The sequence below is a fragment of the Bombina bombina genome, chromosome 4 (genome assembly GCF_027579735.1).
Source record: "Bombina bombina isolate aBomBom1 chromosome 4, aBomBom1.pri, whole genome shotgun sequence".
Taxonomy (NCBI): domain Eukaryota; kingdom Metazoa; phylum Chordata; class Amphibia; order Anura; family Bombinatoridae; genus Bombina; species Bombina bombina.
The window spans coordinates 835,679,300-835,694,889 of NC_069502.1; the positions used below are offsets into that span (position 1 = coordinate 835,679,300).

Below are 15,590 nucleotides of genomic sequence, written 5' to 3' on the forward strand. Positions count from 1 at the left end.
AAGTATAAGAGTCTGATATTATCTCGAAAGCTGGGTCTGGAATGAATTGGGCTGTGCACCGATCTGGGTCTGTGTTTTTTTTTTTTTTTTTTTTCTTCTCTTCCCCTCCCTTTACTCCTTTTATATCCTCTACACGCTGTTCCCTCTATTACTCTTTTCCTTCCTCTCCCCTTTTTTCAGAAATTGCACTAAAGAGTAATGCGGGTGGACATATCCATGGATCTGCTTAATGGGTCGGATCTCGGAAATCTGGCTGTATTCTAATTTAAAGCATAACTTATATTAAACTTTACAAATGAGATAGCATGATACAATCTTTGTTAGCTTCAGGTTGGACACCTGTCATTATAATATAAATGTATGTTGTTTATAATGCTCTGTGAAATGTAAACCTGCCTTTCATTGTATTGCACTTATGTTGTGGATCTTTGGATGTTCACTAATAAAGCTTGTTTTTAAAAAAAAAAAAAACCAGGGCGGGCCGTGGACCGGACACACCGTTGGAGAAAGCAATTTATCAGGTAAGCATAAATTCTGTTTTCTCCAACATTGGTGTGTCCGGTCCACGGCGTCATCCATTACTTGTGGGAACCAATACCAAAGCTTTAGGACACGGATGAAGGGAGGGAGCAAATCAGGTTACCTAAACAGAAGGCACCACGGCTTGCAAAACCTTTCTCCCAAAAATAGCCTCCGAAGAAGCACAAGTATCAAATTTGTGTGCAGGGAAGACCAAGTCGCTGCCTTACATATCTGATCAACAGAAGCCTCGTTCTTGAAGGCCATGTGGAAGCCACAGCCCTAGTAGAGTGGGCTGTAATTCGTTCAGGAGGCTGCCGTCCGGCAGTCTCATAAGCCAATCGGATGATGCTTTTCAGCCAGAAAGAAAGAGAGGTAGCAGTAGCCTTTTGTCCTCTCCTCTTACCAGAGTAAACGACAAACAAAGATGAAGTTTGTCTGAAATCCTTTGTTGCGTCTAAATAGAACTTTAAAGCACGGACCACATCTAAATTGTGTAACAAACGTTCCTTCTTTGAAACTGGATTCGGACACAGAGAAGGAACAACTATTTCCTGGTTAATATTCTTGTTGGAAACTACTTTTGGAAAAAAACCAGGTTTAGTATGCAAAACAATCTTATCCGAATGGAACACCAGATAGGGTGGATCACACTGCAAAGCAGATAATTCAGAAACTCTTCTAGCAGAATAGCAACCAAAAACAGAACTTTCCAAGATAGTAACTTGATCTATGGAATGTAAAGGTTCAAACGGAACCCCTTGAAGAACTGAGAGAACTAAATTTAGACTCCAAGGAGGAGTCATGGGTCTATAAACAGGCTTGATTCTGACCAAGGCCTGTACAAAAGCTTGTACATCTGGTACAGCTGCCAGGCGTCTGTGTAACAAAACAGATAAAGCAGAAATCTGTCCTTTTAGAGAACTCGCTGACAACCCTTTATCCAAACCCTCTTGGAGAAAGGAGAGAATCCTAGGAATTTTAATCTTACTACAGGAGAATCCCTTGGATTCACACCAACAGATATATTTTTTCCATATTTTATGGTAAATTTTTCTAGTCACAGGTTTTCTGGCTTGAACCAGAGTATCTATCACTGAATCTGAAAACCCACGCTTGGATAAAATCAAGCGTTCAATTTCCAAGCAGTCAGTTGCAGAGAAACTAGATTTGGATGTTCGAATGGACCTTGTACTAGAAGATCCTGTCTCAAAGATAGCTTCCATGGTGGAGCCGATGACATATTCACCAGGTCTGCATACCAAGTCCTGCATGGCCACGCAGGAGCTATCAGAATCACCAAGGCCTTCTCCTGTTTGATCCTGGCTACGACCAAGGCGCCACTAATGCATCCACTAGAGTCGCCTTGGGATCCCTGGATCTGGACCCGTAGCAAGGAACCTTGAAGTTCTGACGAGACGCCATCAGATCCATGTCTGGAATGCCCCATAATTGGGTTAACTGGGCAAAGACCTCCGGGTGGAGTTCCCACTCCCCCGGATGGAAAGTCTGACGACTCAGATAATCCGCCTCCCAGTTGTCTACTCCTGGGATGTGAATTGCAGATAGATGGCATGAGTGATCCTCCGCCCATTTGATGATCTTGGATACCTCTCTCATCGCCAAGGAACTCTTTGTTCCTCCCTGATGGTTGACGTAAGCTACAGTCGTCATGTTGTCTGACTGGAATCTTATGAATCCGGCCTTCGCTAGTTGAGGCCAAGCCCGGAGAGCATTGAATATCGCTCTCAGTTCCAGGATGTTTATCGGGAGAAGAGACTCATTCCCTGAGACAGGTGATCCTGAGTCAACCACCAACGGAGTGAGTTTCTGGTTATCTGGTCTACTTGAATCTGAGGAGACAAGTCTGCATAGTCCCCATTCCACTGATTGAGCATGCACAGTTGTAATGGTCTTAGATGAATTCGAGCAAAAGGAACTATGTCCATTGCTGCAACCATCAATCCTACTACTTCCATGCACTGAGCTATGGAAGGCTGCAGAATAGAATGAAGAACTTGACAAGCGTTTAGAAGCTTTGACTTTCTGACTTCTGTCAGGAAGATCTTCATTTCTAAAGAATCTATTATTGTTCCCAAAAAAGGAACTCTTGTTGACGGAGACAGGGAACTCTTTTCTACATTCACCTTCCACCCGTGAGATCTGAGAAAGGCTAGAACAATATCTGTATGAGCCTTTGCCTTGGAAAAAGACGACGCTTGAATTAGAATGTCGTCTAGATAAGGTGCCACTGCAATGCCACTCGGTCTTAGCACCGCCAGAAGGGACCCTAGCACCTTTGTGAAAATTCTGGGAGCAGTGGCTAAACCGAACGGGAGAGCCACGAACTGGTAATGTTTGTCCAGAAAGGCGAACCTTAGGAACTGATGATGATCTTTGTGGATAGGAATATGTAGGTACGCATCCTTTAAATCCACGGTAGTCATATATTGACCCTCCTGGATTGTAGGTAAAATCGTTCGAATGGTTTCCATTTTGAACGATGGAACTCTGAGGAATTTGTTTAGAATTTTTAAATCCAGAATTGGTCTGAAAGTTCCCTCTTTTTTGGGAACTACAAACAGGTTTGAGTAAAACCCCTGACCTTGTTCCACTGTTGGAACTGGGTGTATCACTACCATCTTTAACAGGTCTTCTACACAATGTAAGAATGCCTGTCTCTTTATTTGGTCTGAAGATAAGCGAGACATGTGGAACCTTCCCCTTGGAGGAAGTTCCATGAATTCTAGAAGGTAACCCTGAGAGACTATTTCTAGTGTCCAGGCATCCGGAACATCTCTTACCCAAGCCTGAGCAAAGAGAGAGAGAGTCTGCCCCCTACTAGATCCGGTCCCGGATCGGGGGCTACCCTTTCATGCTGTCTTGATAGCAGCAGCAGGCTTCTTGGCCTGTTTATCTTTGATCCAGCCTTGCATTGGTTTCCAAGCTGGTTTAGCCTGGGAAGCGTTACCCTCTTGTCTAGAGGCTGCAGAGTTAGAAGCCGGTCAGTTCCTGAAATTACGAAAGGAACGAAAATTGGACTTATTCTTAGCCTTGAAAGGCCTATCCTGTGGGAGGGCATGGCCCTTCCCCCCAGTGATGTCTGAAATAATTTCTTTCAATTCTGGCCCAAAAAGGGTCTTACCTTTGAAAGGGACATTAAGTAATTTTGTCTTGGAAGATACATCCGCCGACCAAGACTTTAGCCAGAGCGCTCTGCGCGCCACAATTGCAAACCCTGAATTTTTCGCCGCTAATCTCGCTAATTGCAAAGCGGCATCTAAAATAAAGGAATTAGCTAACTTAAGTGCGTGAATTCTGTCCATGACTTCCTCATATGGAGTCTCCCTATTGAGCGACTTTTCTAGTTCCTCGAACCAGAAACACGCCGCCGTAGTGACAGGAATAATGCACGAAATTGGTTGGAGAAGTTAACCTTGCTGAACAAAAATCTTTTTTAGCAAACCCTCCATTTTTTTATCCATAGGATCTTTGAAAGCACAATTGTCCTCAATGGGAATAGTTGTGCGTTTGGCTAGCGTAGAAACTGCCCCCTCAACCTTAGGGACTGTTTGCCATGTGTCCTTCCTTGGGTCGACCATGGGGAACAATTTCTTAAATATAGGAGGTGGGACAAAAAGGTATGGCTGGTCTCTCCCACTCCTTATTCACTATGTCCGCCACCCTTTTAGGTATCGGAAAGGCATCAGGGTGCACCTGGGACCTCTAGGAATTTGTCCATCTTGCACAATTTTTCTGGAATGACCAAAGAGTCACAATCATCCAGTGTAGTTAGCACCTCCTTAAGTAATGCGCGGAGATGCTCTAACTTAAATTTAAACGTCACAACATCAGGTTCTGCCTGTTGAGAAATTCTTCCTGAATCAGAAAGTTCTCCCTCTGACAAACTCTCCCTCACTGCCACTTCTGACTGGTGTGAGGGTATGACATTTAAATTATCGTCAGCGCCTTCTTGCTCCACTGCATTTAAAACTGAGCAATCACGCTTTCTTTGAAATGCTGGCATTTTGGATAAAATATTAGCTATGGAATTATCCATTACTGCCGTTAATTGTTGCATAGTAACAAGCATTGGCGCGCTAGATGTACTATGGGTCGCCTGCGCGGGCATAACTGGTATTGACACAGAAGGAGAGGATGAAGAACTATCCCCACTACCTTCATTTGAGGAATCATCTTGGGCAACCTTATTAAATGTGACAGTACTGTCCTTACTTTGTCTGGACGCCATGGCACAATTATCACATACATTTGAAGGGGGGACCACCTTGGCCTCCATACATACAGAACATGTTCTATCTGAAGGTACAGACATGTTAGACAGGCTTAAACAGGCTAATAATGCAAAAAAAACGTTTTTAAACAAAACAGTTACTGTCTCTTTAAATGTTAAACAGAGCACACTTTATTTCTGAATATGTGAAAAACTATGAAGGAAATATCCAATCTTTACCAAATTTTCACCACAGTATCTTAATGCTTTTAAAGTATTACACCCCAATTTTCACCCCTTAAATGAGGAAACCGGAGCCGTTTAATCAATTAGCAATTTTATCCCCACTACAGTCCCAGCCACAGCGTTTGCTGCGACTTCACCTGTCCTTAGGGGATATACGATAGCAAATTAAGCCTTCCAGGAACGTTTTCAATGATCACCAGACCCTCTCACATGCAGCTGCATGCACTGCATCCAAAAGAAACTGCGCAATTATGGCGCGAAAATGAGGCTCTGCCTACTATAGTGAAAGGCCCTTCCTGACTGGGAAGGTGTCTAAACGACTGCCTGGTGCCTAAAAACGTTCCCAAACACTAAAAGTTTAGAAAATCACTTCAAACTTTATAAAAAACTTAAATAAAGCAAACGATTTAGCCCACAAGAGTGTCAACCAGTGTATAGCCCATAATAAGCCTTCATTCTGTTAAGAGTCTAAGAAAATGGCTTACCGATCCCCAAGAGGGAAAATGACAGTCTTCTAGCATTACACAGTCTTGTTAGAAAATGGACTAGTCATACCTTAAGCAGAAAAGTCTGCAAACTGTTCCCCCCAACTGAAGTTCTCTGGGCTCAACAGTCCTGCGTGGGAACAGCAATTGATTTTAGTTACTGCTGCTAAAATCATACTCCTCTTTTAAACAGAACTCTTCATCCCTTTCTGTTTTAGAGTAAATAGTACAAACCGGCACTATTTTAAAATAACAAACTCTTGATAGAAGAATAAAAAACTACAACTAAACACCACATACTCTTCACCATCTCCGTGGAGATGCTACTTGTTCAGAGCGGCAAAGAGAATGACTGGGGGGCGGAGCCTGAGGAGGGGCTATATGGACAGCTTTTGCTGTGCTCTTTGCCATTTCCTGTTGGGGAAGAGAATATTCCCACAAGTAATGGATGACGCCGTGGACCGGAGACACCAATGTTGGAGAAAAGGTTTTAACTATTTATTTACTGTAAATATTTCACATTCCATTGTTCTGCACATAGCAGAATATGTTCTATGTATTTATAAATATATTATATATACACGTTGATTGGAGTAGCCGTGTTAGTCCAGAGATTTAGATATCAAAATAACAAGAGTATTGCATTGAGCAATGATACTTTTTTATTGGACTAACTATACATTTATAAGTTGACAAGCTTTCGGAAGAGTTCCTTCCTTTATCAAGTCTGAAGCAATACAGACCTATTCAATGGAATTTACAGATTATATCTTAAAACACAGAATAGCTAAGAAGACAGAAAGTGCAGGGAGAGGAGGAGGTGTCGTAAAAATCATGAGGGGGGCTTAGGTAACAGGCAGACAGTGTCCAGTGTAGGAGAACAGACAGGGGAAATATATAGCTTTACATAGAGCATATACTGACATAAAGTTATATATCAAGATTGAATCAATATCTATAAAGATGTGAAATTGTATATACAGGGGGAATACAAAAGTTAAAAAAGACAAAAGTGCAAATGTGGTATACATGATACAATGCACTGCATGTGAAGTGGGATGCTATATTCGAGAAACAAGCCAAAAACTGCACCTTCGGATGAACTTACACAGACACTCAATCAAAAACCACTGTGAAACAAAATACTGCACCCCTGTTGGTCACCATTTCACCCAACCTGACCACTCCATCAAAACCTCAAAATTCTCAGAGGCAACTTCAAAAACACCATGGAAAGAAAAACCTTTGAAATGAAAATGATAATGCACTTCAACTTGTTTAATTATGGACTAAATGTGGACTCTGGATTCTTAACACATTATCAGAATTTTTTGTAATGTACATTCATTTAGTCAATTACATTGTATATTCCACATTCTTTATACATAGGTACACAGGTAAGCCTATGTCTACACTTTTGTCTTTTTTAACTTTTGTATTCCCCCTGTATATACAATTTCACATCTTTATAGATATTGATTCTTTTTTAACTTTTGTATTCCCCCTGTATATACAATTTCACATCTTTATAGATATTGATTCAATGTTGATATATAACTTTATGTCAGTATATGCTCTATGTATAGCTATATATTTCCCCTGTCTGTTCTTCTACACTGGACACTGTCTGCCTGTTACCTAAGCCCCCCTCATGATTTTTACGACACCTCCTCCTCTCCCTGCACTGTCTGTCTTCTTAGCTATTCTGTGTTTTAAGATATAATCTGTAAATTCCATTGAATAGGTCTGTATTGCTTCAGACTTGATAAAGGAAGGAACTCTTCCGAAAGCTTGTCAACTTATAAATGTATAGTTAGTCCAATAAAAAAAAAAAAAAAAAAAAAAAAGTATCATTGCTCAATGCAATACTCTTGTTATTTTGATACAGATATATATAGATATATATATATACATATAGATATATATATAGCAATTGAAAAAGGGAAGAGTGATCAGCCGGTGGACAGACATTTCATGGAGAAGGGTCATTCTGTGGCTGACCTTAGATTCAAGCTTATTGACCACGTACCCCCACTCCCTAGGGGTGGGGATAGGGACACACGTCTCCTACAGAAAGAAGCTGAGTGGATCTTTAAACTGGACACCATACACCCCAGAGGTTTGAATATGGGAATAGACTGGCATTGTTTTTTATGATTTGACTGTAGTATTCTTATTTACATTACTGCATTGTGTATTTCATCTTTTAAAGTTGATGTTGTTGCACCGGTTACACTTTTCTTATACATGTGCCCTACCCTTGTTTACCCAGTATATGGGGGGGTCTAGGGAGAACCCACCCTGCGGCCATCAGTGATATATGACTGTGTATAGACAATAATGGGTCATTCCTTTTACATATAATTTCCATATATTTTCCATGTACCTCTCCCTGTGAGTTAACACTTAATGTACTTCTTGGAGCTGGCTGTGGTTTTATTATGGCCGTCTGGCCTGAAATGGTGTAATAATATTTTTAACTTTTTCCTATCTATGATGTTTTTTTTTTTTGTGATTATGAATTATAACATTGAACTGTATACCATATCACTTTAGTTTCTCTTGCATATGTTTTAAGCAATATTTGACGAAACCTGTTTTAAAGTTACCCAGTTTCTTTGAAACTGTGTGCTCTACCTTGATACTCTGATACACAGTATCGAGTTGCAGTGGGCCCTGCCTTATTGGGCCAATTAGAATTTATGTCTGGGGCTGAGCGCAACTACCGCTAAGGCTACGACCGATCTGCACTTGTCCTCTATGGGAGCCACTTTACGTTTGACTAACACGGGCTGGGTCACTCAGTAATCTGAGGTATAGACCTGCATATTAGCTTATGGGTCCCTAAATATGACTGGGGGTTAGGTATAGTGCACTTCGTGTGTTTATTTTCCTGTTCTTGACTGCCCACGTACAGCTCACTCCCCCCTGTACGGCTCCTATTCTTTTACATATTGTCCATACTTCTAATTATTAGATTGAAATCGATGCTGTGTCAAAAGAGCTGCCTTCTGATTAACACTATATTCTGCCCAATACCTGTACCGCCGCTGCACGTTGGTTACAATTTTACTTATACCCATGTAGGGGCTTGTCCAATAGAACCAATTGGAATCCTCGCTGTGTATTATCGGGGGCGGACCGCTCCGGGGTGAAACGCATGCGCACTACTAAATCATGCGATGCACAGTGTAAACTGTAAGCACAGATACGGGCCTGTACCAGACACTATTGTACGGTATGACACCTCTGAGGCATTCTCATGCTCCGGTATTCTTATCACTGCTTATGGGTCTTTACTGTCATAACCTAGAGAAATAAAAAAGGGGGGACTGATGTAAGTTTAGGACCCTTACATTGGGGGATTAGGTACCCGGTCATTTATGTGAACTATTGCTACTGTGTCATTATTATTTGAAATATTGGACAGCTTATGATATACAAGGTTAATACGGTTATGTTTCATTTGTATAAATTGGATCACTGGCCTTTGAATTATGTTAGTTAAGGCATATCTATACAGCTATAGGCTGAATTATATTTTGTGCTTTCTTTGTATATATCATACAGTACTACTAGATAGTGGGCTGGATCCACTGATTTGCATTGTATATACCAAGGGCTCTATGTGTATCTGCCTATTTACCATTTATCAATTAGTGATAAAATAATTAATTTTTGGGGTCTTTGATGCGATTGTTGCTTTATTAATAGTATTTACTTTGTATTGTATGTTTGGTTGCCATGACAACCAGTTTTTGCACAAGGGGGAGGGGTCTATGTATGCTTAAATGTTTGATTCACTTGTATGTTGCTGGTCTGATGAAGGGGAGCATTCCCCGAAACGTTACCAATTAAACTATTTGTTTAAAAAAAAAAAAAAAGTCCAGAGAGTGCTGTTTTCTACTTTGCTATAAGTCCGTCTCCATCGCCAGTTGCACACACATCCTCAAAGCAATGTTGGCTATGCGAGGCAGCTAAAAGAATGTTGGCTGCGCGTGCAGCCAAGAGAATCCACCTGCATGCAGCGTAGGCAAATGAAGCCTTAAAAACAAAAACAAACATACAACCGCACGCACGAAATAAAAAAACACAAAGTGCCCGCACAAAGTATAACAAAAAGAAACTAACGTCCTGCACTAAGTATTAACAAACATCTAAACCGCCAACCCCCACATTGCAAAATAATAAAGTAATTAGCCCCTAATCTGCAAATTAAAACTAAGCAAATAACCTAATTAACCTATTAACCCCTAAACCGTCAACTCCCTACATCGCAATAAACCTATTTAACCTATTAACCCCTAAACCGCCACATGGCAATAAACCTAATTAACCCCTAAACCCCCACATCACAATAAACCTAATTAACCTATTAACTCCTAAACCATCAACCCCTCACAACGCAAATAATTAATTTATGGAACCTGATGAACTGTGCCGAAGTCAACTAAGGCCAGGCCCGAAGAGCATTGAAAATCGCCCTTAACTCTAGGATGTTGATAGGAATAAGAGACTCTGCCTGAGTCCATACTCCCTGAGCCTTTAGAGAGCCCCAGACTGCTCCCCATCCTAAAAGGCTTGCATCCGTTGTCACAATCACCCATGAAGGTCTGCGAAAGCATGTCCCCTGGGAAAGATGATCCAGAGACAACCACCATTGAAGAGAGTCCCTCGTCTCCTGTTCCAGGGTTATTCGAGGAGACAAATCTGAATAATCCCCATTCCACTGCCTGAGCATGCTTAACTGCAGAGGCCTGAGGTGAAACCGAGCACACGGTATGATGTCCATTGCCGCTACCATCAATCCGATTACCTCCATGCACTGAGCCACTGATGGTTGAGGAGTGGACTGAAGGGTTCGACATGTAACAAATTACTCCCATGCAGGAGAGGTCTCTTACACAATGTAAGAACGCCTCTCTTTTTATATGGTCTGCAGATAATCTTGAAAGAAGAAATCTTCCTCGGGGAGGATAATTTCTGAACTCCAGTTTGTATCCCTGAGATACTATCTCTATAGCCCAGGGATCCTGAACATCCCGCACCCAAGCCTGAATGAAGAAGGAAAGTCTGCCCCCTACCAGATCCGGTCCCGGATCGGGGGCAAACCCTTCCTGCTGACTTGGAATCAGCAACAGGTTTCTTGGATTGTTTACCTTTGTTCCAAGAGTGGTTGGGTCTCTAAGTTGATTTGGATTGCGAATAGTTTCCTTCCTGTTTAGAGGAAGAAGAGGAGGAATTTCCCTTGAAATTTTGAATGGAACGAAAATTACTCTGTCGTCCTTTCTGATTGTTTCTTTTATCTTGAGGAAGGAGATGACCCTTGCCTCCCGTGATGTCAGAAAAATTTCCTTCAATCCAGGCCCAAACAAGGTCTTTCCCTTGTAAGGAATTGCTAGGAGCTTAGATTTGGATGATACATCCGCAGACCAAGGCTTCAACCATAAGGCTCTGCAGACTAGGATAGAAAACCCTGAACTTTTAGCTGCCAATTTAGTAATTTGCAGATAAGAATCTGTTATGAAAGAGCTTGCTAACTTCAGAGCTTTAATCCGGTCCTAGATTTCCTCTAAAGAAGTCTCAGTCTTAAGAGATTCTGCAAGAGCATCAAACCAATAAGCTGCCGCACTGGTGACCGTAGCAATGCACGCGGCTGGTTGCAATAGCAGACCCTGGTGAACATAGATCTTTTTCAGTAGACCCTCCAACTTCTTATCCATGGGGTCCTTGAAGGCACAACTATCCTCAATAGGAATAGTAGTTTGTTTGGCCAAGGTGGAAATAGCCCCCTCCACCTTAGAAACCGTTTGCCAAGTTTACCTGACAGCGTCAGCTATAGGGAACATTTTCTTGAAAATAGATGAAGGAGAGAAGGGAATACCTGGTCTCTCCCATTCCTTAGAAATAATCTCTGAAGTTCGCTTGGGAACTGGAAAAACATCTGAATAAGAAGGAACTTCGAAGTATCTGTCTAACTTACTCGATTTCTCAGGAATGACCACTACCGTGGAATCACAGTCGTCCAAAGTCACTAAAACCTCCCTGAGTAACAGGCGGAGGTGTTCTAGTTAAAACCTGAAATAAACAACTTCTTAATCAGTCAAAGGTAAGGAACTCCCTGAGTATGAAATTTCACCTTCTGATAGAACCTCCATCTCAGATCCCTGGGAGGGTACGTCCGAGATTGCCACCATAACATCAGAAACTTCATTGTTGTCGTTCTTCTTACGTTTGCCTTGAAGTATAGGAAAGGCAGATAACGCATCAGAAAGTGTAGAAGACATAACTGCAGCTATGTCCTTTAACGTAACTGCAGCAGAAACTTGAGAAGAAGTACAGGGCACTGTTTTAGCGGGCGTTAAAGTTTGGGACGCTTGGGGAGAAAGCTGCGGCATACTCTGCATCTCATCGTTAGATTCCTGAGAAGCACCCGCCTTTGACAATATTTTATCATGAAATTTTTTATCTTTATAGCTTAGAGCCCTCTCAACACATGAGGGACAAAAAGGAACTGGAGGTTCCACATTGGCATCCAAACACATTGCACAAGTAACATTTTCTAAATTCATGATAAAACTAATACTGTGCCTTTAAGCAGTAAATGCAACCATTTTTCTTTGCTGAGCAAAAACGTTTCACATGTAAGCAGTTAAAAAGCTTTTTGCCCCACATTCAGACACCTCTCCGCCTCAACAGCTAAGCTGAGGCGCCCACCTGCCGACCAGCCTCCAGACCGCTCCCAGCAATGTCTCAGGTCGGGCTTCAGAGTGATAACAACCGCTTGCTTTCCTAACCATGCGGTTCTAGCACAATGCCTGACGACCTGCAAGACTAAGTAGCAGAGATTTCGCCTTACAAAACCGGAAGCCTAAACAAACTGCGCAGCGTCTCTAGATAAGTCTAAAGCGTGCAAATAGTAGCCCCGCCCATCGTGGGCATCAACCTGTACACAGCCCTTACCGGATAATTTTAGCCCCATTCAGTGCCTGTACCTATGCTGCCATCATAGGAAACTCCTTCCATACATGAAGAGCCTATATTCCCAGGAAAATAAATGTAACAATTGTACAAGTGCAGAGTCCTCTCTTAGTTCAATGTAAAACCCCAGAATAACAAGAACTGCACTTACCTTAAAGCTGTCTGACAGAAAGACAGCTCCAACAGGTTTAGGAGGTCCTCTCCCTCTCATAGCCCTGTGGAAACAGATAGGACCCGAGTTAGATATTGCTTAGGCCATCATAAGAAGGGCAGCATAACAATACGGGAGGTGCAGTGAGAATTATGTCCCACCAGTTCCCATTGCTCTAAAGCCACCAAAAGCTCTACTGTAGAGACTGATATGGAATACAGCTACACCCCAGAACAAAGCAGCACACTCTGGCACTACTTTAAAAATAATAAACTCTTGATTGAAGCATCAAAAACTAACACCTCACTTTGCCATCTCCTATCACTAACGTAGGCAAAGAGAGTGACTGGAGTGGGAGGGAAGGGGGGAGCTATATAACAGCTCTGCTGTGGTGCTCTTTGCCTCCTCCTGCTGACCAGGAGGCGTAATCCCATAAGTAAGGATGAAATCCGTGGATTCATCGTGTCTTTAAAAAGAAAAGAAAACATTATCAAAAATAAAAAAATTAAACCTAATCCCTATGAAAATACCCCCCCCCCTTTGTAGGGCATTGCCCTAAGTCTCCCCTAACAGGTTTTTTTTTTTTTTTTTTTTTTTTTACTGTTAGGGGAGACTTAGGGCAATGCCCTACAAAGGGGGGGGTATTTTCATAGGGATTAGGTTTAATTTTTTTTTTTTTTTTTTTTTTTTTTTACTAACACTAAAAAAACCTAAACTACCCATTGCCCCTAAAGGGGCATTAGGGCAATGAGCTCTTTTAAAGCCCAAAAAACCCTAATCTAAAAAAAAAAGCCACCCAAAAAAAAAATAAAAACTAAGACTAAGCCCAAAATAGGTACTCACCGTTCCTGAAATCCGGCAGAGAAGTTCTTCTTCCAGGCTGCTGCATCATCTTCTATCTTCATCCAGAGCGAAGGCTGCGCGGAGAGGTGGTGCGGAGCTGGCTTCCCTGATGCGCAGATCCTCAGCGGCGGCAGTCCAAAGCGGTGTGGAGGCTCCTCTTCATGCTATCGCCTGCCGCACACTGAAGATTAAATGCAAGGTACCCCATATTTATTGGGGTACCTTGCAATCAGCCAATAGGATGAAAGCTACTAAAATCCTAGTAGCTCTCATCCTATTGGCCGATTTCAAAATTTCAGCCAATAGGAATGCAAGATACCCCAAATTGAATGTGGTACCTTGCATTCAATTTTCAGTGTACGACGCAGATCGGATGAAGAGGAGCCTCCACGCCGATTTGGATCGCCGCTGCTGAGGCCCGCCGCTCCGGATTTGCTCAGGATGAAGATAGAAGATGATGGAGCCACCTGGAAGAAGACCTTTTCCGCCGGACTTCATGAACAGTGAGTACCTATTTGGGGCTTAGTCTTAGGCTTTTATTGGTTTTATGGGCTGTAGAAGAGCCGATTGCCCTTTTAAGGGCAGTAAAAGATCTGAATGCAAATAATGGGTAGCTTTGGTTGTTTTAGACCTAGTTTTTTTATTTTGGGGGGGTTGGTTGGGTGTGGGGTTTTACTGTTAGGGGGTAATTGGTATTTTTTTTAAGTAAAAGAGCTGTTTAACTTAGGGCAATGCACAACAAAATGCCATTTTAAAGGCTATGTTTAGTATTATATGGGGGGAATTTTTATTTTTATAGGGGTATTAGTTTAGGTTTAAATTTTTTATTTTGGATAGATTTGTTTATTTTTTTCTGTAAATTTACATTTTTTATATTTTGTAACATTAGATTGGGGGTTTGTATATATATATATATACATATATACATACACACACACACACACACACACACATATACTGTATGTGTGTGTGTATATATATATATATATATATATATATATATATATATATATATATATATATATATATATATATATATAAAAATATGTATATATGTAGGTATAAATATTTATTTGTGCAAACTACCATTAGATATATGTAGAAATGTGTATTTATAGAACATATTCTGTTATGTGAAGAACATTAGAATTTGAAATAATAATATGTCGTGGTTAGCACACGTGATCGGGTTCTATGGTGGAATAGGTTATTGTACGCCCAATATTGTAAGTTGCTTTATACACTTGTCGGGTTAGCACACAAGTAAAAACAGTTTACTTTTAACTCATAATGCGAGCGCAACCCGATGTGCGCACAAAGTTTACGATAGACTGGAAGCGTTAAATACGGCTCCAATTGTAATCTGGCTGTAAATCCTTTCAGAATCTGAGTTTAAAAGAAAAAATGGTGTAGAAAATATTAATAGAACCTTTTGCCTTAGATCTGTTACCTGCAGAGACATCTGGTGCTAACTCCACTGGCTGAATATTCTGTTCAAGTTCTCCTTGTGCTCCTATGTTAAGATTTCCCCCACTGTGACCTGTTAATTCTAATAAAGAAGGCAATTAGTTTATTTTGTAAAATGTATATGAAACACTCTTTGTTGCAACTAAAAAAGCGCATCTTAAACTGTATTATTAACAAAAACAAAGCATGTTAATTTTTAAATGTAAATATTTTATATGAAAAAAGTAACATTAAGATAAATAAATTGATATATAATTGAGGAAACATTAATCCCTCTTAACCCTTTAAATGTTTGTATTATTTTTGTTGAGTATAAAACTAATCAGACAGCTCATTAGATCACACATGACAGAATCACTGTAAATTTGTTCTGTCAGTCACGTCAGTAGTGTATGTGCATTGTGTTGGTATATACTAGATTTACAATATCACTTATTATTATATCAGCAGTAATCTCCAGTAAAATTGTTAGAATACTTATCTTAGCAGTTGCCAACCAATAAAATGTATATACGTAACAATTTATTTATTATGATCAATATTTATTCCTTAATTCTAGATTAGTTAGCTTTATAGACACCTTGAATTATATTCATGCAGAAACTAGATTATGAATCAATTATTCACGCTTATTCCGTTACAATATTCTATACAACAAATCATA

The 15,590-nt window shown here is 40.8% G+C and overlaps 1 protein-coding gene across 1 annotated transcript in view; it reads right to left on the bottom strand.

The window, feature by feature from the left end:
- Positions 1-15,590, bottom strand: part of LOC128657192 (zinc finger protein 432-like) — a 219,487-nt gene that overhangs the window by 185,505 nt on the left and 18,392 nt on the right. Inside the window, exon 5 of the mRNA XM_053711443.1 lies at positions 14,910-15,008. Coding sequence (XP_053567418.1) covers positions 14,910-15,008 — 99 coding nt within the window. The remainder of the gene's footprint in view (positions 1-14,909; positions 15,009-15,590) is intronic.